Source organism: Phacochoerus africanus, chromosome 8 (assembly GCF_016906955.1).
Source record: "Phacochoerus africanus isolate WHEZ1 chromosome 8, ROS_Pafr_v1, whole genome shotgun sequence".
NCBI lineage: Eukaryota > Metazoa > Chordata > Mammalia > Artiodactyla > Suidae > Phacochoerus > Phacochoerus africanus.
In genome coordinates this window covers 49,950,412-49,969,894 of record NC_062551.1, presented here as the reverse complement: position 1 = coordinate 49,969,894, position 19,483 = coordinate 49,950,412, and the positions used below count along the sequence as shown (strand labels likewise).

The window sequence follows — 19,483 nt, the reverse complement described above, 5'->3', positions numbered from 1 at the left end:
CCATTCTTTTTATTTTTGTAGTAAACTCTCTGGAGGTGGCTGGTGGGGGGCCGAGGGAGGGGGGCCCTCCTGGGTGGGGGCTGGGGGCGGGGTTATTGCTCTGAGCTCCCTGTCCCCAGGGGGCCTGTGTGGTCGGGGGGCGGGGGGGGGATCAGGACTGGGGCCGGCACAGGGGAGGACACGGCCGCACAAACACACAGGTCACAGCACAGGGGCAGGTGGGAAGGGGAGGCTGGGCGCCATATTGCACTTCAGGAGCGGGGCCAGGCAGGGACCCCCCTCAAACTGGAGCCTGGGGAGGAGGCTGGAGGCCATCGTGTCCCCTCCCCTTTCTGAAGGAGGAGGTGAGACCCCCAGTCTGGGGTTGGGAAAGAAGACGGGCAGCCATGTGCCTGGGCCTGAGGGCTAGTCCTCAGCCTCAGGCAGGACATCAAGGGCAGACCGGACCACAGAAGAGGCTGCTCAGGCGGCCGCCCTGACCCCCGCCTCGGCAGAACCCATCACCTGATGCTGGCTCAGCTGCCAACCCCCCCTTTGCCCGTCTTGGCCTTGGGGGGCGCAGGGAGGCCCTCATCGCCCTCACTGTCAGAGCTGCAGCCACTGACGTCCGTGATCTCCAGCTCTGAGTCGCTGTCCTCCTTCCCACCCAGCGAGGCCTCTGGGCCCGCAGCGCCCCCCGCCAGCGCCAGGCGAGGAGCTGCTGCCAGGCCCGAGGGGCGTTCAGGGCCCAGGCCCTCCCCAGTGGCAGCCAGTAGGGGCGCTGCGGTGGGGCTTCCCCCTGCCCCTGCTGTGGGCAAGTGGCCCAGGGAACTGGCCAGAGGGTTGGGATAGAAGTGGGGGGGGTAGAGTGGGGGGGGCAGCTTGGGGAAGGGGCCAGTGAGGTACGGGCTAAAGTTCCAGGGGTGCTCTGGGAAGGCGCGGCCGAAGGGACCCAGCAGGCCGGGGGGCTTGGAATAGCCAGCAGAACCTGAAGGGGGATGGGGGGGGGGTGTCGTTCTCCCATTGTCCTCCCCCAGGGCAACTCCCCACCCTCATGTGGCTTCTTCCCCCATCCCCTCCACCTCCCCCACTGTCTCCCATTCCTTTGGCGCCCCTGAAAGCTCTTCTCCCAGCCTGTCCCCCTCTCCAGTTTCCCTCCTCAGTGTCTCACTTCACATCCTCGCCCGTGTGCACACGCACATGTACACACACACAGTCTTGCCCCCCACCCCCACCTGGCCTCTTTCCTGCATCCTGTCTCTCCTCCCCGTCTTTGCCCACCCTCTTCCCGCACATACAGCATGCCTATCCCCCTCCCCAGCATCCCTGGACCCCCAGGCCCTTACCGGAGCCCAGAAACGGGAAAGGGCTGTCCAGACGCAGTTTGTCTGTGTCGGGGGTGAACAGGGGCGCCCGAGCCCCCGGCTCTCCCAAGCGTGGGGCAGAGAACAGCGTCTGCAGGGTCTGCAGAGAGAGATGAGCCACTCAAGACTGGCTGCCCCCTCATGGCTCCAGGGCCAGGGGTGGGGTGGGGGGCACGGAGCGTCCCGCTCTGGGATCCTAGTACCTGACTCACCTCGGGGGTGAGGGGAGGAGCATCTGGCCCAGTGGCACCCCCAAATGGACCAGGGGTCAGCAAGAGTGGGGAGCCCGTCGTGGCTGCTGCCACGTCCAGCAGTGGGTAATTGACAAGCACGACTTTGCTGAAGTTGAACTTATAGGTGAACCTCTTCCCTTTGGTCTTGTGGAGAATCCGCTTATTGTAGTAGTAGCTGTGGGCAGAGGGAAAGTGGGGGATGCTGAGGGCCAGACCCGGGGAGGTGAAGGCAGAGCCCCAGGCACATGCTCTATGCTTGCGCGGCAACTGGGAGAAACAGCCCCTTGGCCAAGGTCACCGGGTGAGGAAGGAGTGAGGCAGGGGATAGGATCCTGGCCCGTGTGGCCCCAAAGCCCAGGGCTCTGTTCCTTTTGTGCCCTCCTTTCTTAGAGTAGCTACACCGGCAGAGCCCCAGGCACTGGGATCCAACAGGATCCTGCTGCAGGGAGCTGAGGGGAAAGCCTCCAGGGGGCAGGGGCCCAGAGGGACAGGGGGGAAAGAGGAGCAAGATGGGGTCCAGGCCCGCAAGCCCCTCACCGCAGAGCCCGGCTCAGCTTGTCATAGTTCATGTGGGGCTTGCACTTGCGAATCCCCCAGAGCCGAGCCACCTCGTCGGGGTCCTTGATGACGAATTCCCCGTAGTCCCCCTGCCAGGCGATGACACCCTGGTACTCCTCCTTCTGCAGCAGCTCCAGGATAAAGTGCCACAGCTGGATCTGCCTCGAGCCGGGGGAGGACTCGGGCTTGTAGGCCCAATCCGGGAAGGCAAACCCTGGGGACAGGAGGCAGGGGGGTGGCCCTGGGTCAGGGCGCCAAGTCTAGGGCTCTGGGTCCTGCTTGGACTCAGGAACCAGGAGGGGTCCAGCTGTCCCATGACTCCTGGTCTCATGAGCAGCCACCCAGCCTCAGGTGTGTTTGGGAACAAGATTCCCACTCTCCATACCCTACTGCATGTCTGGTCCCCAAATTGTCCAAATAGAGGACTCGGCACCAGGGGACCCTGGATTGGCACTTCCAGCCTGATCCCCTGCCTTGGCACAACTGGGGCAGAGGGTGTGAGGGACCAGTTTCCTGCAGCCTTGACTGTGGGGAGGCACTGGGAGGGGCCAGCCTGCGGGGAAGGGCACCCCCTCCCCAGCATTCCCCCTGCTGCCCCCAGCCTGGCCCAGCCCCCCCCCCCAGGTCTCCGGTCTCCTGCACTCTCAAAGGCCCCTGACTCCTGCTGTCTCCCCTCCCTGTCCCTGGCCCCCTTCTTCCTGAAGTTCACCCCCACCCCTGCCTCACCCTGACACATCCAGGCTGGGCCTGGGCCTGTATGCACCTGTGCACCTGTCCATGTAGTCACACCTCACACGTTCCTGTGTCCCCTCCCTGCATCCATGCCGCGTCGGTCTGAGAAGAGCATGTCTGCAGACACCCACGGCATGCAACCTGTCACACAGCCATGCACTCACCCTCGAGAGATGCCCAGCTAGACCATGGGACACAAATGCACCGGACTGCCGCACACCTGCTGGGGCATGACACACCACACACCATGTGCCACCAAGGTTGACACGCCAGATACGTAGCATCGTACACCCAGCCCAACACGCAATTGCCCATCTCCTCAGGCCCCTCAGAACTGAGACAACACAGCCATGATGAAAGACACACAAGACCCTAGAGGCCCAAATACAACACTGGTGGTGACAGTGACCGAAGCATTAAGACACACGTGTCAGCATGACAGGCACACTCCAGGTAACACCACGACAGAACAGCTTCCCAACCCCTGCCACACCCACAGGCACCAAACCCTAACACCCATACCTCATTCAGCCTTATGCGTATCACATTCAGATGGGCGCCCTGCGCCTCAGTGACCAAACACCTAGAAGCCAGGTGGAAATGGGAGGGGCCTGCCCTCCCAATCACAAGGCCCTGGGCCCCTCTTCTCCTGTGCCACATCCTCTGGCCCCCTCCCCCTCCTCAGAGACCCCAGACCCAGGCATGAAGACAGAAGGCAGAACTGGCATGTGCAGAGCTGAGAGCCCTGCGAGAAAGGGAAGGCTGGTGAGGGGGGGGACTCTGAGCTGGGCGACTGTCTTACCCACTTGCTGTGTGGCCCCAGGCACTTCCTTGTCTTCTCTGGCTTATTAGAATTTCAGAGATGGAAGGCAAGGAAGAGCAGGGTCCCATCCAGGCTGTCTGGTGTCTAAAAGTAGGAGCTACCACCCCCCCTGCCTGAGGCTGGAGAAGGTCGACACACTTTTTTCCCTGAAAGGAGAAACGCCACCTGGGGCCTTCCTCACCCAAGACAGGGCTCAACCAACACGCGAGCTCTGGACCATCCCACGCCCAGGACACATCCCGCGGGGAAGTGGCTGTATCACAGACACACCCACACGACCCCAAAGATGACAATGCACAACTGGCCGCACCCATGCAGACACACAACCCAGCCCGGAAACGCCACCTGTCCTCCAAGGCAAGTCCTCGGACGTGCAGTGCGTGTGGAGGTGCACACACAGCTAGAGGGAGGACCCGCAACCTCAGCACACAACACACATCAAGATGCACAGCCCCCGATATCCAGCCACACTCGGTGATACACAGATGCAAGAACCATGCCCGCTCCCCACACCCCAAACCCAGACACAGCCCCCATCACACAGGCCTGGGCCGGGAGCGCCCCACACAGCCAAAAGGCACAGAAGAGATGTCTGCTCGGTTCAGAAAGCCACACACCATGCAAGGAGCAGTCAAAGGCTCCTCACCCACTGAGGCAGGAACACACACAGCGAGCTGCAGACAGCCCCCCAACCTTGAAACGCCGACATACTCCACATCCCAAAGACACGACACGCCCAGACATGCAAGTACAAGGAGGCACAACAAAGACAGACACATGTTTTCCCAGCGTGACCCCATCTTCCAGAAACACTGAAGTGTGACGCAGGGACACAATCCGAGATCCCAAATAACCAGGCACTGAGTCCCGGTCTCCTCTCTCTCTCTCTTTCCCACACACACGCGTGCACACACATACACATGCACACTCACAGCCCATCTGTAGGGCACATGACTTGGACTCAAATGCACGTCCAGCCTTACTGTCCGCATCCCCGCTCTGGGCGTCCACTTCCAAGCAAGCCATCCTCTCTCCCAGGCTCCAGCTGGCTGGGCCATGTCTCCACGTCCCCCGGCCCGGGTCGTCCTGTCTATTCACTTGCCCAGTGCTGGCCTAGTGCCCCCTTTTGTCCCTGTCCCTGTTCCATCAGTGCCTGTCTGTCTCCAGTCTCTTTGCTTCTCTGTGCCCGCAGGGCCCGGGTGGGAACAGACTGCAGTGTACGCGACTGACCCCAGGTCCTCAGGCCCCAGGATCCTTGTCCCTCTCTGACCATACCTCACCTGCCATCCAAAAGACCCTCATGTCCCAGCAGGCAGGTGGCAGGGATGTCTGGCTGTGAAGTTTTTAGTCAAGTTTTTCATTAAGGGGCTGGATTCAGGTGACTCTGACCAAGACACAGGGAGGCTGGAGGGAGGAGAGTGAGAGACGCAGAAAAGGGGGTGCCGGCTTGCAGGGCAGGCTGGGGAGGGGGTGGGGGAGGTCAAGGCCAGTTACCAGGGGTCCAGAGAGCCGGCAGGGCAGGTGGGGCGAAGAGAAGGTCGGAGACGCAGCTACAGTCCATGGTGGAGCCAGCCCTGCAGAGAGGCCGACAGACAGACAGACAGACAGACAGAGACGATAGGAGCAGGCGGGAGAGACAAACAGGGGTCAGCGGAAGCTGGCACTGCCCAGGGGCCTCCCCCTCTGCCCAGGCCCCAGCCGCCCTTGCCCCCCACATCCAGCCCCACGTGCCGCCTCCCGCAGGCACCCCTCTGCCCCCTGGTCCCCATCTCCCCCAGTCCCTCTCCAGCTCTGTGCCATCGTCCTCCCCTCCCAGCCCACCCTTCCCCCTCCTCTGTGCCCATCACTAACCACGGCCCCTGCTTCCCTCCTCACTCCTTGCCACTCACTCACTCTCCGCTCGGCTCTCACCGCCCGCCCCACCAGCCCGCCCGCCCCGCACCACCTCTGCTGCTGTCTCTCCGTCCCTCGCCTTGCGCGCCTGACCTCTCGAGAGGTCTGTCTCTGGGTCTCCCTCTGTCTCCCTCTGTGGCTGCCCCAGGTTTATCCCGCCCCGAACCTCCCCGTTCGCACTCCCCAGCCCACCCGGCCGACCCCGGGCTGGCTCGTTCAGCTCCCACACCGCCCCGTGCTCTCATCTGTCGGCCCGGAGCCGGCCAGCACCCGGCGGCCTCCAAGGCTGGGAGGGGGCAGCTCTGCCTGCCCTGCCCTCCGCCCCACCCACCCCGCAAAGCGGCCCTCAGCGCCCGCCAGTGCTCCCTCGATGCTCCTCCTTACACCTGCTGCTCCCCTCAGACCCCCGCCACTTGGGCCTGCCCCCCGCAGACAGCCCCCCTCAGACACCCCTTCCCCCCCAGATCTGCCTCCCCCTCAGGCACTCCCCTGCTTTTCCCCTCAGACACCCCTGTCCCCCAGGATCTGCCTCCCCCCTCAGACACGCCTTCCTCTTAGAACTGCCTTCCCCCCACTGACACCCTGTCCCCTTAGATCTGCCTCCCTCCCCCCAGACACCCCTCCCCCCTTAGATCTGCCTCCCCCAACAACAGGTCCTCCCTCTCAGATCCCTACTCCCTGGGACACTCCTCTCCTCAGATACCTAATTCTTCTAAGACACTCCATCCCCGCTCATCCCTGTCTCTCAGAATCCCCTTCTCAGACACCCACACCCTTAGACGTCTGCCCCTCTCAGACACCCCAACTCCCAGCCCCTCACCACTCCACCCCTCTAACCCCACCTCTCAGAGGGCAGTTCTCCTCAGGCTCCCTCTTTTTGACATAACTCCCTCAGATACCCCACCCCTCACACACCCCACTGCTCCCCAAAGGTCCCACACTCCTCTTCCCCCATAAACCCCACCTCAACCCTTTGGACCCCAGTCAATACTTGTCAGCGCATTCTCCCACCCCAGCCCGGTGTCTACTGAGGGCTCCTCCGACCGGCTCCCCCCCACCCAGCACTCAGGTCCCTGCTGGGGGCAGCCCCTCCCCTTCTATTCCCATGCCCCATCTCACCCCAGCTCCCCCACTTTCTCTGCTTATCTCCCTTCCTGTCTCTCTTTTCCCTTCTCTGTCTCCTCACTAACTCTGCTCCAGTTGTCTGTCTCCTCTCTTTCCTTGTCTCCCCTCAACCTGGGGTGTCTCTCCCCATCTTTCCCCAGCTCTGATCCTTCCCCCCCCCCCCCCCCCCGGCTCTCTCCCTCTCTCTTCGGTCTCTCTTCCTCCATCACTTAGTCTCTTCCTCCTAAGAGACTGTCTTCCATGTCTGCCCCCACCTCCTTCCAGGTCTGTCCCTCCCTGTTCCCCCATCCCTTCTCCTGTCTCCCCCCTCCCCGCCCCTGGCTCCCCAGGTCTTCCATCTCTCTCTATCTCTCTCTCCCTCACTGCACCATCTGTCTCTTTTCCTCCCTTCCCTCTTGTCTCTCCAACTCTCCCATCTCTTCGTCTTCCTGCCCCACCCCGTCCCCATCTCAGTCTGTCTCTTCCTCTCCCTCGATCCCCATCTCCCGCACCTCTCGGCCCATCCACGTCTCTCCCACCTCCCCGGCTCTCTCTGCCTCTCTGGGCCCCCCTCCCTCCTGCCTCCGCCCCCCCACCCCCTATTGGCCCCTCTCATTTCCGTGTTGGTTTTGATTTCTCTTCCCGACGCTTTCAACTCCCCGCCGCCTCCTCCGGACACGTTATAACGAGGAGCCGTGGGATCGGCGCTCCGGGCCCTGCTCCCACGCTCCCCCCGCCGTCTCTCGCACGTCTCTGCCATCTCGTGGTCTCTGCCTGCCACTTCTCCGTCTCGGCCCCTGCCTGTCTTGTCAGGCCCACGGTGGGGGGGAACCGAGCCCCCACCCCCTCCTATCCTGTCCCCTTCCCTCTGCGACTGCCCTGACTGTCCGGATCACAGTGCTGCATCTCTGGGATAACCCCCATCTCTCTGTCTCCAGGCCCCCGTGTCTCTGTCTCTACTCCACCCTGATTTTATGTCTCTGAGTCTCCACGTCTCTCGTCCCCACGCCCCTGCATCCATGTCTCCCTGTCTTGTCTCTGCATCTCTGTCTGTCTCCCCATCTCTGTCTCCACATCTCTGTTTCCGTCCCAGCGTCCCTCTCTTGGGGTCCCTTTGATCTCACCCTGCCCCTGGCACCCCCCTGGCCCCATTGATCGCTGATCGACCGATGGAGGGGGCAGGGCCTGCGGGCCGGGCAGGGGCCTGGCAGGATGGCAGGACTCCTGGCTGGACCTGGCTGGACTGGACGGAGGGATGCCCGGCCCCGGTGGCTGCAGAGGGGGAGCTGCTGCAACCCCGCCCCTTCCCGCCGGTCCGTGCTGGGCGGATGGGGACTCCGGGCAAGCTTTAATTTTTAATTTTATTTTGCTTCCTCCACCCCCCGCCCCCCATCTCCACCGCCCGCAGCCATGGCACTGAATGTGTGTGTGCGTGTGCGCGCAGCAGTGCGGAGACGGCTGTGCGGGCTGGGCTGCCTCCCTCCTCTCCCTGCCAAGCAGCTACACAGACCCACACGCCAACCCAGGCACATGCACCACACTGCTGCACAACACACTACACGGCCACAGGTCGCCGAAGTGACACACAACACATCACACTGACATAGGTCACCAAAGTGACACACAACACACCCAGGGCCACAGGTCACCAAAGTGACACACAACCCACTACCACACATCACACTGACAGAGGTCAGCAAAGTGACACAACACACTGCCACACAACACATCACACTGACACAGGTCAAGAAAGTGACACCACACTGGCACGCACAACACACATCACAAAGATGTGTGGGACCAAAGATGTGTGAGGCACATGTCAAGAAAATCATACGCACCAACACACATCACACAGCCCCTCACAGCAAGCCAGTCACACATACCACCGTGTCACACACAAGACAGAGATACGCTTGTCAAAATAATCACATACACACATCGTCATGGTCACAGACATTGCCAGAAACACAGATACACCATTCTCTACAGATATGTACACAACACACACCAATTCAGTCCCACACAGAAACAAAGACATACAACCACAAACTGCAGACAGACACTGCAGTCCGTTAACCCAGACACACCATCACACACCAAGGCTCACAAGCAAATACAGACATGCAGTCCTACAAGCGCACACGGACACAATGCTACACAGAAACAGAGACACATCCAGGCAGACACAGCAGCACAGCCAAGCCGGTCACACACAAGTGACACAAAAGCAAAGAGTCACACAGACCAGCACCAGAGACCCCACACGCACATGCGCCCTGTCATACATGGAGACAGAGGTGCACACACCACGCCAACGTAGCCAGCCACCGCCACACACGTCCTCTCACACACACACACTGCCACACACAGACCCATAGGCCAACTGGGTGAGGCTATGTGGGGTGGACACTCAGAAATAACCCCACCCTGGGGTCCTGCTGCTCCTGCTGCTGTCTGTCCAGCTGTCTGACTGTCCATCCACCCTGCGTGGGCTTCCCAGCCCATCTCTACAGGTGTGTGGGGGTGTAGCATATGTGACACATGTACTGGCCCAGGCAGGTTTCTGCTGCTGTCTCTCCAGAGACAGGCCTGCTGGGTGTCAGTCTCTCTCGGTCTTTGTTGCCCCGTCTCTCTGTCTGCCCCCGTCTCTAAACATCTCCATCTCTGAATGTCTCTTTCTCTGGGCATCTCTGTCTGTCTCTGTCCCTCCCTGTCTCTCCCTGCCCCTGTCTCCACCCGCCCCCCCATCACCCGGCCCCCTGGGCTGGGGTTTAACCAGTTGTTTTGATTTCTCTAAGCTGCTCCGGCCGCCTCAGGAGCCGCCTCGGGCCTCACACCCCCCCACCCCAGCCCCTTCATCCCTCACCCAGCCCCCCCACCTCCCCTTAACACAATCTGCACAAGTGGAATGAAAATTGATTTTTTTTTTAAATTTCATATCTTCTCCAGGGCTCTGTCTAAAGAGGAGAGAGACGCGGCCCAAGACCCTTCTCCTGCCACCCCCGTGCACACTCACGCGCGCGCCCACACACACACACACAGGCATGCGTGCATGCGCGCGCACATACACACACACACTCTGTCTGCACCCTCCTGGAGACACACACCTCCCTACACCACACACTCGTGTAGGACATACCTGTGCACACAGTAGAGACACACTGGGGACACCTGTGTGTGCATGCATTCCGGACACACACCACACACACACCCTGTCCCATCTGACTGCACACTGCCTGCTGTCACACACTGTACACACCTGTGCTCATCACACACCTGTCCATACAGCTTGTGGCCATGTCCACTGGTACACAAACCTAGGCTCAAAGACCATCCCACTCCAGGTACCAAGGAGACCCCTGGGGGGGACAAGGTCAGGAAGGTGACAGGGCCTCTCCTACCTGGACCACCCTCCAGGTCACCCACTCCTACCCCTGCCCACATCAACCAAATGCTCTGGCCTGACCCCAGGCAGGGGTGTTTCTGTGTGTGTACACACACACACTCACACAAACACCTCACTGCTCTCAAAGCCACACAGTCATCCCCACAATGGGCTGGTTCATTTGAGAGCTGGCTGATCCCCACACAGGCACACAACACACACAGGCACCCATAACACACAGACCCACAGCACATACACAGGAGCCCCATACACACAGGTCATCAGAGATGCAGCCCCGCACAGCATCAGGAAGCAGTTCACACAAGTCGTGCACACATGCACCATCCAACAGTCACATATGAATACACAACCACGAACACACCCAGCCTTCCACACCCTTCAGGACTGGTTATGTGTCGTGTGTAGTATCATTCGCTTGGTTGTTATGAACAGCTACTCTTTATCCAGCCCGTTACATCCAGCTCCCCAAAATGACTGCACGCGCGTGCGCACGCACACACCGCATCCACGTCTGATCCCAGACACAAGCCCACAGGCCCAGAGACACAACAGCACCTCCTTACCACAAATGCACCACCACACAAGCTCACACAGCCTGTCTTGAACGCACGGACCAGGGTGGCGGGGGGAGGTTGGGACCACGTCCCACAGCTGCTCCTCTGCTGTGAACCTTGCATCCACACTCAGCAGTCTGGCTCCTGGGGCCCCATGGGTGGCTCTCTCTCCGACCTTCCACCCCATCTCCCTTGCGCTAAGCCTTCTTATCTCCTGCCCCTCAGAGATGTGGGCTGCCCTGTCCTGGTCACTCAGACATCTGCGTGGCCACCAGACTCGGAAACTCCAGACTCGGCACAGCTCCAGAGTCTGGGGCAGTCACACAGCAGACAGCTGAGCATCACACCCAAGTCACACACGTGCTCACAAACACGACACACGTGGCTTAATTCAACCCCAAGGTCTCATGCCCTGACACTTAGTCACCTGTGCTTAGGAACACACATCACCACACAGCACAGTTACGTGTGCTGCAACACAAGTCACACGAAAAGACAGCCAAGCTCCCCCACTCACAGTGTCACACACCACAGACACGCACAGCCCAGAGAGCTGGCACGCATGCACACGTGTGTATGCACAAACACACAGGGGAACCTCTGCCGAGGCTGACTTTGTAAGACAGACAGAGGGACAGTTGGGCAGACAGATGGGGCACCAGCTTCCAGCCTGGAGAAAGTGTGTCTGTGGCACCGGGTATGGGTTTGAGGTGCGTGGAAGGTACACGCTAGGGCAAATAGAGCCCTCACACCCACTCTTGCCCTGTCTCTCCCTCTAGCTGGTGTCTCGGGTCTGGAGTCGTGTCTCTCTGGGTCTCTGTCTCTCTCCCTGAGTCCCAGTCTCTGCATAGATGTCCCTGGGGCTGCAGCCAGCGCGCAGAACGGTGTCAGTGGTGGGGGTGGCGAGGGAGCGTCCCCGGGGAGGTGGGAGCCGCAGTGCCACGCACCCCGCCTACCAAACAGCACTGGGGGAGGGGAGAGGGAGGGAAGCGCAACCGCAGATGGACCGGAGCCCAGGCTGCTCCGCACCCCTGCCCCTCCCCTTGAAGACCCAGAGAGAGGGAGGGAGAGGCGGGGGTGGGGTGGGGGGGAGGGAGAGAAGGAGAGACACTCACCAAGGGAGAGGGACAGAGACAGAGACAGAGTGGGGGGAGAAGGAGACCCAGAGAGAGGGAGGACGCAGCACAGAGCGGCAAACAGACTGGAACAGAGACCCGGAGAGGTGCGGAGAAAAGATGGGAGGCCAGAGAGCGTCCCACAGAGACAGGCAGGGAGCGAGACTCTGAGACAGACAGACAGACAGACAGACAGACAGACAGAGACAGGGCAGGAGATCCGAGTTAGGAAAACCCGAGAAAGAGGAGGGAATCAGAGAGGCTTCACAAAGTGAATTAGAGCTGGAGGTCACAGGTGGGGGGGTGCGGCTCGGAGGAGAGACCCCAGGTCAGGGAGAAAGGAGAGGAGGGGGCAGAGATGCGGAAAATTGAGGGATTAGGGCCAAGGCAAAGGAGCGGGTGAGGGAGAGCGGGAGCTGCGGGGGAGGCAGGAACAAAGGCCAAGGTGAGAGTCCTGTTGGCATGTGGCACACCCCAAGTGTGGGTTCATGGCCACCGTGATGTCCACCCAGGCTCTTCAGTCCTGGGGTGGGTCTCAGTGTCCCTGGAGACCTGCCTTCGCTCCTGGCTGCCATCTCCCAACTCCAAAACCTGCCTCTCCTCATCACCTCCACGTGGCCCAAACCCCAAGTCCTGCCTCATCCTGAACTCCAACCTCTTCCCAAGGCCAAGTTGCTCCTCAACCCCGCTGCCTCCCTGTCTCACCCCCACACGCTAAGCCCTGCCCAGTGCCTAGGCTGGACCTTTTAGCCCCACGCCCTCTCTCAGAGATGGCGACAGGGGCAATGACTATGATTTGGTGGTGCTGGGGGCGGGGGAGTGTTGGAGGGACAGGATGCTGAAGGCGAGTATGACCAGCTAGTCCCAGGAGGCAAGAGACCCAGAAAGGCCCTCTGAACATTAATGGCCAAGGGTCAGGGGTGCCGTATGTCCTGGCCATGGGGCTTGGCACCAAGTATGTGCTCAGGAAATCCTTCTGAAATGGAACTCTGATTAAACAGAGGAAGGCAGGGGAACAGAGACTGAGAGGTGGTGAGTCAAGGGACAGAAAGCCAGAGATCGAGGGACAGAGATGGAGGTGGGGCAGTAAGACCTCAGGTGAGAAGGCAGAGAAGTGGAGGTCAGAGGGAAGGACCCATGTGCCCAGAGTCAGGGGTGGGGCCTGAGCCGGCTGGAACTGGGTGCCTGGGCTTCAGGGATCCCATAAGGGCCAGAGAAGGGCCGGAGTCCAGCTGGGCTGGGGGAGGCTCGGGGCTCCAGGGGCATCGCGCGGTGCTAATTCAGCGCCATCGATCAGACGGGATGAGAGCAATAAATTATTGTGACAAGATGCAATCCTGGCCCGCGCACTGCCGCCGAGGCGGATCGATCCCTGTCCCCAGCCCCATACCGGGTCCCATGCCCAGGCCTCGGCCAGGACGCCTCTGCCCACCTCTCTCTCCATCCCCCCCACCACACATGCTTCCACTGACAGCCCGGTGGGGCTGCAGCCCTGCAGAAGAGCTGAGAACAGAGAGGGACCCGGGGAGGGAAGGTCAGCCCCATCTGCCCTGCGCCCTCTCACTTCCCTAGCATCCCGTCCTTACCATAACCTGGGAGGTGGCAACCACCGTGATGCCCATTTCACAGATGTGGAAACTGAGGCTCAGACAGGGACAGTGACTTGGCCAGAGTTCCACAGGGGTGAGTGGCGATGCCTGGACTCACACATGGGTCGGTATAACTTCACACGCCCCGATTTCCACCATCAGAGGAGAGAGCAAGAGACAGAGAATGAAATAAAAACCAAGTACAGGCCACAGAGAAACAGAGACAGTACTATAAAGAGCTATGGAGAGATAGAGAGATGGAAGTAGAGAAATACACAGAATACAGAGAGTCATGGAGGGAGGAAAAGGAACAGACACAGAGAGACTCAAATTCAGGGACAGGCAGGGCAGGTGGGCAGATGGAGCAAGATGGAGACAGAGGGAGCAGATAAAAGGCAGGTGGGAGGATAGGAAACAGGAGCCTGGAAGGAGGTGCTTGTAGATATGGGTGGTCTCGGAGACCAAGGTTTATCTGGGGACAGGTGTGTGTTGGCAGGAGGCTGTGATGGCTCCAGGCAGCCTGAAGGGCAGTTGGGAGCCAGAGTGCAGGTGATAAGCTTGGCCCTGGGGGGCGGGGTGAGGTGGGCAAAGTCAGTGTCAGTGTTGAGTCAGAGAGAGACAGGTGTGCCAGCAGGGAAGTGGGGCGTGTCTGAGGGCAGAGTGGAGAGAGGATGTGAGGCTGGGGTGTAGGAGAGCTGGGGGGGGGGGCGATGGAGACGCAAGTGACGCTAAAGTAACAAGGTGGACAGATGTGCCTGCAGAGGAGGGAGGTCACCTGATGGGCAGGTGCAGGGGGGCAAGGACACCTGGATGACTGAAGTCAGATGGCCTCAGATTGATACAAATCTCCAATATCTATCAGCTTCTGAGCCCAGAAAGAACGCCATTTCTCTGGGCTCAGTTTCCTTCTCTGCAAAATGGGGATAAGAGTTAAGTGCCTACCTTATAAGGGTGTCATGAGAATGAAATGAGACAATGGATATGAAGAACTGAGAACACTGCCTGCAGCAGAGACAGGTTTAATAAGCAGTAGCTGGGGACATGTTATGAGCAGGTGCTACTTAGGGAGTGGTCCATGGACCAGCAGCAGTAGCAGCATCACCTGGAGCTTGTTAGAAATGCGGAGTCAAAGGCTCCTCCCCAGCCCTGCTGCACCAGGCGAGATGAGACCCAGGTCTCTGTGGTCCCACAAACCCGCTGAAGTCTAAGAGCCTCTGACCTACAGGTTTCTGCATGAGGCAGTGGACAGGTGTGCGGATGGCTGTCACTAAGTGTTATATGTGTTTAACAAACGCTAACAGGTGTTAATTTATGCTCACCAGGAAAGGGTTCCCTGAGGAGATGACTAGTGGCACATTCTATGAAAAGGGAACAGTCTGGATACAGACGTGAGGGATCTAAAGGTCAGACTCTAAAGGGGTGGGGTTAACAGGTTATGTGAGCAGGTGGTCAAGAGGGGTGAGGTGGGTACACAGTGTTTGAAAAAGCTATGCAGGAAGAGGAACGAGGGTTCGTGGATGTAGGGGAGGAGAAGGCTAGAGGGAGACCCGGGGGCACAACTATGGGGCCAGGTGTGTAGCCAGAAGTTCCCTTTGGGGAAAGGCAGGGGAGGCCAGGGGGTACGGCAGACCCCCCCCCCCACCGCCTTGAAGAGATAAAGGCAGTGAGAGATTAAGGAGGGAGATGTGGAAGTCTCAGTACCTGTTTGCTGAAGAAATGAGTAAACGTGGTACTGGAGGAGGTGATGCCTGAGGGAGACAGGTGAGCAGAGGGCAGGTGTGTGGAGCTATTGGTGTGACCTTGTGAGGCAAGGAAAAAGGAAGTAAGAAACATGGGAAGTGAGGTCTGTGGGGAAAGAAGAGAGGTGGACAGATAGTACCTGAAGGGCAGGTATCCAGGTAAGGCAGGTACCTGTGGCCAAGGACAGATTCCCTGCCCATCACACAAGTGGGAAGTTGTGTACTGTGAGACACAGAGAGGCAGACAGAAACAGTGAGGGGTCAAACACAAGGCTGGCAGCAAGTGTGTGGGTGAGACAGGTGGGACTTTCAGAGGACAAGGGCTTGTAGGAGACATCACGGCAGGGGTGGGAGCTGAGGCTACACATACTCCCCGGGGATAAGTGTGTGAGCAGTCAGGTGGTCTGGGGGAGGGGAGGTGGCTAGGAGAGGTGGGGGGTAGGCGCATGCGTTGTCTGGGATGAGTTACCTGAAATGACAAGAGGGAAAGACAGGTATGGGGGGGAGCTGCGGGATGTGGGTGTATTTATGTAAAATGATGGGAGGTGGAGTGTAAGTAGTTAGGTGTAGGCAGGGAGAGTGATGTGAAGCAGGTGTGTTCTCAGGTGCCACGTGCTGGGAAGCTCTGCTGGAAGGACCAGCACGAGGTGGACAAGATTAGCACTGTCAGGGAGAGGGCTAGGCGGGAAGTCTTACCTGAGACAGATGAGGAGGATGCCTGAGTGCATGCGTGCTTATGTGCAAAGGAAGGGATGTGTGTGTGTGAGAGAAAACGAAGATGTGGGAACAGGAACTGCCTGCGGGGAGGCAGAGATGAAGAAACATGGATGTGAGAAACAAGGCTGTTGAGAGCTTTAAGGGGCAGGTGGGGTAGAGCAGGTGCAGGTAGGAAGGGGATAATGTGGTACCAATTGAGATAGATGGATTCAGGTGGAAAGGGCATATTTTGGAGAACAGGTGTTAACCTGGAGGTGCCAGTAAGCTAGATAACAGGCATCTTTGGGGCAAGTTTCAAGGGACAAGTGTTACCTGGAGGGGCAGGTGAGAGGAAATAGGTGATACCTACAGGGGCAGATGAAGGGAACAAGTGCAGAGAACAGGTGGCACTTATAGGGGACAGGTATAAGGAGCCAAATACCTGGAGGTCCAGGTGTGGCGAACCGAAGGGTGTGTTGATAGGTGTGGGTGAAAGGTGTTACCTAAGGCCACAGGTGTGTGCAGCCTGACTCTCTGGGTTGGTCCGATGCCTCAGTTTCCCTCCTCCCCTCCCCTGGGGCCAGCGGCACGCTCTCGGACCCCTCCCAGGCTCTGGTGCGCAGTTAGCTCTGGGCTTGGCCTGCTGGCAGCCGGGGCTCCTGAGGCTGCTTGGCGATGCGGAGCGCGTCTGGGCCTCGGCCGGCCGGCCGGGGCGGGGGGAGCGGGAGGGGGGGCCGTTTAGCCGTGATAGATCCGCGCGCCGCTTGTCTCTTAATCTCCGGAGCGACCGATCGATTCGCTATTTCCCTTTGTTGCCAGAAAATTCGATCCTGGGCCTGGAATTAGGTCCCCGGCTTAATCTGAGCGGAAACCAGCGAGGGGGAGACAGAGACACTAGGAGAGACAGAGACAGAGAGACAGTGAGAGACAGAGACAGAGAGATATTGAGAAAGGGGAGGGGAGAGACAGGCACAGAGATTCTCAGATAGTCTAAGAGTTGGACCCAAAGAGATGCTGAGAGAGACAGAGTCCGAGACAGAGAGATAGACTCTGGGAGAGTTAGAGGTGGCCACAGAGATCTTGGAAGGGGCAGAGACAGAGAAACAGTAAGGAGAGACCCAGCCAGGGAAGAGATGTCAGAGGTGGCCCAGCACGGTCCTGGGATAGTCGTGGAATGACTGGGACAGAAAAGGTGTGCGGCACTAGGCCACCTGTCTCCAGAAGGACACAGTCCCCCAAAGGCCATGGCCTGCATGCCCAACTGGGAAGTGTGCAGACCCCAGAATTGGCCCAAACGTCTTTTCCTGCACCCTGGCAACCCCTCGGCCCTTAATATCCAGAGCCAAATTTCCAGACCCTCCGCTCTACACTCCAGCTCCAAATCCAGACCTCCCAGCCCCCCAAATCCAACGCTCCAGCTGACCCCAGCCCCAAATATCCACACCCTTAGCCCTTACCGCCCCCCAGCCCCAAACAGTCAGCTCTTAATCCCAAATATCCAGTCCCTTGGCTCTGAACCCTCAGGTCCCAAATATCAAGCCCTCAGCCCTCCTCTCTAAAGCCCACCAAGACTCTCGCCCAAGTGTGCGGACCCACCCTCAAGTCCGCCCGCCAGCCCGCGTCCTCACTGCCCCAACTCCCGCGCTCCCACCCACGCCCCTCGCCCTGTCCCGGCTCCCTGCCCCGAGGGCGCACCTCCAGGCCGCTCCCCCGTCCCTGCCCCCCTTTCTCCCCCCCTTCCCCCGAGTCGGAGCCAGCCCCACCCGCCCCCACCGCCCGGGCGGCGATCCCAGCCGCCTCCCCGCCTCGGGCTACGGGAGCCCTGCACCGAAGGTCTCTCGGGAGCGCCTCCCGCGGCCCGGCCCCCGCCCCGGGCAGGAATCCCCGCCCCCCATCCCCGCCCTGCGCGGGCCGCCGCACTCACTCACTTTCCAGGCTTTGCGCATCCGCACCGGTCCGGGGAGAAGAGTTTAAAGTTCGGGCCCCGCAGCCATGGCCCCGGCGGCGTCCTGGGAAGGGGGTACCGGGGCGGGGGACGGGATAGGGTGAGAGGCTCGGAGTCCCGGGGGGACGGAGCCAGAGGGGACGTGAGCAGGGAGCGAGCGTCACTGAGAGACCGGGACGCCGAGAGGCGGCCGGAGACACAGAGACGGGGGCGGAGCAGAGACGGGGAGGTGAGGAGAGAGACCCCGCAACCGAGACGCTCAAAGAGAGACGGAGACGTGGGAAGCTGGGGACGGAGCTCCGGGCGGGCGGCGGCTCCGCGAGCGAGGCGCGGGGCAGCGGGGCCGGGGCGGGGGCGGCCGGCCTCCTGCACCTCCTCCTGCTCTTCGGCCTCCTCCTCCCGCCGCTCCTCCGCGCGCGCCGCGCGCCTCCCGCCCTCGCGGCCGCCCGGCCCCGCTCCGCGCGCAGATATATGGAGGCGGCGGCGGGCGGTGCGGGGAGGGGGCGGGAGCGCGATCGATGGAATATAATTTTCCTCAAACTCGGAAAATAAAGTTCAGAGCTGATCAAATTTGAAAACAGATGTCGAATCGCGACTCTAAATAAGGTTCGATCCCGGGACTGAGAGAGTGGGGGCTGGGGGCGGGGGTGGGTGGAGAGGTGGAGGCCCCCCCTTCCTCTCCCTTTCCCTCTCCTCCCCGCCCCTGGCGGACAAACGGACCGGCGTGAGGTGGAGGTGGCAGCTGCGAGGCCAGGAACCCTGCTAGCCACGCAGAACTGGATCTGGACACGCGCGGCACAGTCTGTTCAGCAGACACACAGACGCAGACATAGGGACAGACACGCACACAAGACACAGCCTATGCGCACATAGACACATAGTGGTAGCACACACAGACACACAGAAGCAGATACACACACAGATGGACACAGCCTGCCCACATAGACCTAACCTGACCCACAAACCGGACACACAGTCACACACAGATCCATGGTGACATACAGCTCCACTCCACTCCTGACACAAACTCTCTGACATAGGGCATGTGAACAGATACACAATCACAAATAGCACCCAGGGCAGGCACACTGACACTCCCTTTCACAGGCCCCTGTGGTCACAGGGTTACTGGAGCACACCCACACACCTGCAGTGACAGGCAAGGGCCTGGGCCCAGGATTGGCTCCCATTGAAATAACAAATAAATAGCCACTGGCCTCAGGGTCCTGAAAACAGCAGCCCCAGCCCCAGAATTCAGCTCCAACTCAGATCCCTGGCCTAGCAAGACCCTCGTCCTAGCACGACCACTCTCTTTTTCCTTCTCCAGCCCCTTCCTCTCCCCTTCTCCCTCTCGCCACTTCCCTCCCTCACTTTTCTCTCCCACCCGAGGTCAAGCCTCTAGGCCACCTTGGGGGTGGGGATTTGCCCCTGGAGCCCCTCCTGTCAATAGAGGGAAAATTGTTTGGAGCCAGACAATGCTCCCCATGGATATGCTGTGACCAGGACAGCTCTGTGAGGTCTCCCCAGCCCCTCTGAGCCCCAGGAGCCAATTCAGAGGTACTGAGGGGATACAGAGGGTTTCAGACAGGCTCCAACACCATCCCCCACCCCACCTCAGGCAAGTCACTATACATCCCCCCCAGCCTTGGTTTTCTCATCTGCCAGATGGGGCAATAATGTCAACTACATGCTGGGGTTAAAGAGTGACATGGGAGACTGCTTTGGCACCATGCCAAGCTCCAAAAAAAAA

At 60.0% G+C, this 19,483-nt stretch overlaps 1 protein-coding gene across 1 annotated transcript; it reads right to left on the bottom strand.

Moving 5' to 3' along the window:
- Positions 1-140: 140 nt before the first annotated feature.
- Positions 141-18,040, bottom strand: ERFL (ETS repressor factor like). The gene is made up of 6 exons (XM_047792471.1): positions 17,717-18,040; positions 5,184-5,263; positions 2,114-2,348; positions 1,556-1,751; positions 1,326-1,443; positions 141-967 (listed from the first exon to the last, which is right to left on the bottom strand). The coding sequence occupies exons 2-6, from the start codon at positions 5,248-5,250 to the stop codon at positions 516-518; spliced, it is 1,068 nt and encodes a 355-aa protein (XP_047648427.1). The 5' UTR covers positions 5,251-5,263; positions 17,717-18,040; the 3' UTR covers positions 141-515.
- Positions 18,041-19,483: the final 1,443 nt, after the last annotated feature.

What these genes read in the sequence shown, in the direction of transcription:
- ERFL (XM_047792471.1), bottom strand. Translation starts at nt 5,250, where the DNA reads ATGGACTGTAGCTGCGTCTCCGACCTTCTCTTCGCCCCACCTGCCCTG. An exon ending in CTCCTCCCCTCACCCCCGAG is followed by an intron (nt 1,444 to 1,555) that starts GTGAGTCAGGTA and finishes CTCTCTCTGCAG; the next exon opens with ACCCTGCAGACGCTGTTCTC. An exon ending in TTTCCCGTTTCTGGGCTCCG is followed by an intron (nt 968 to 1,325) that starts GTAAGGGCCTGG and finishes ATCCCCCTTCAG; the next exon opens with GTTCTGCTGGCTATTCCAAG.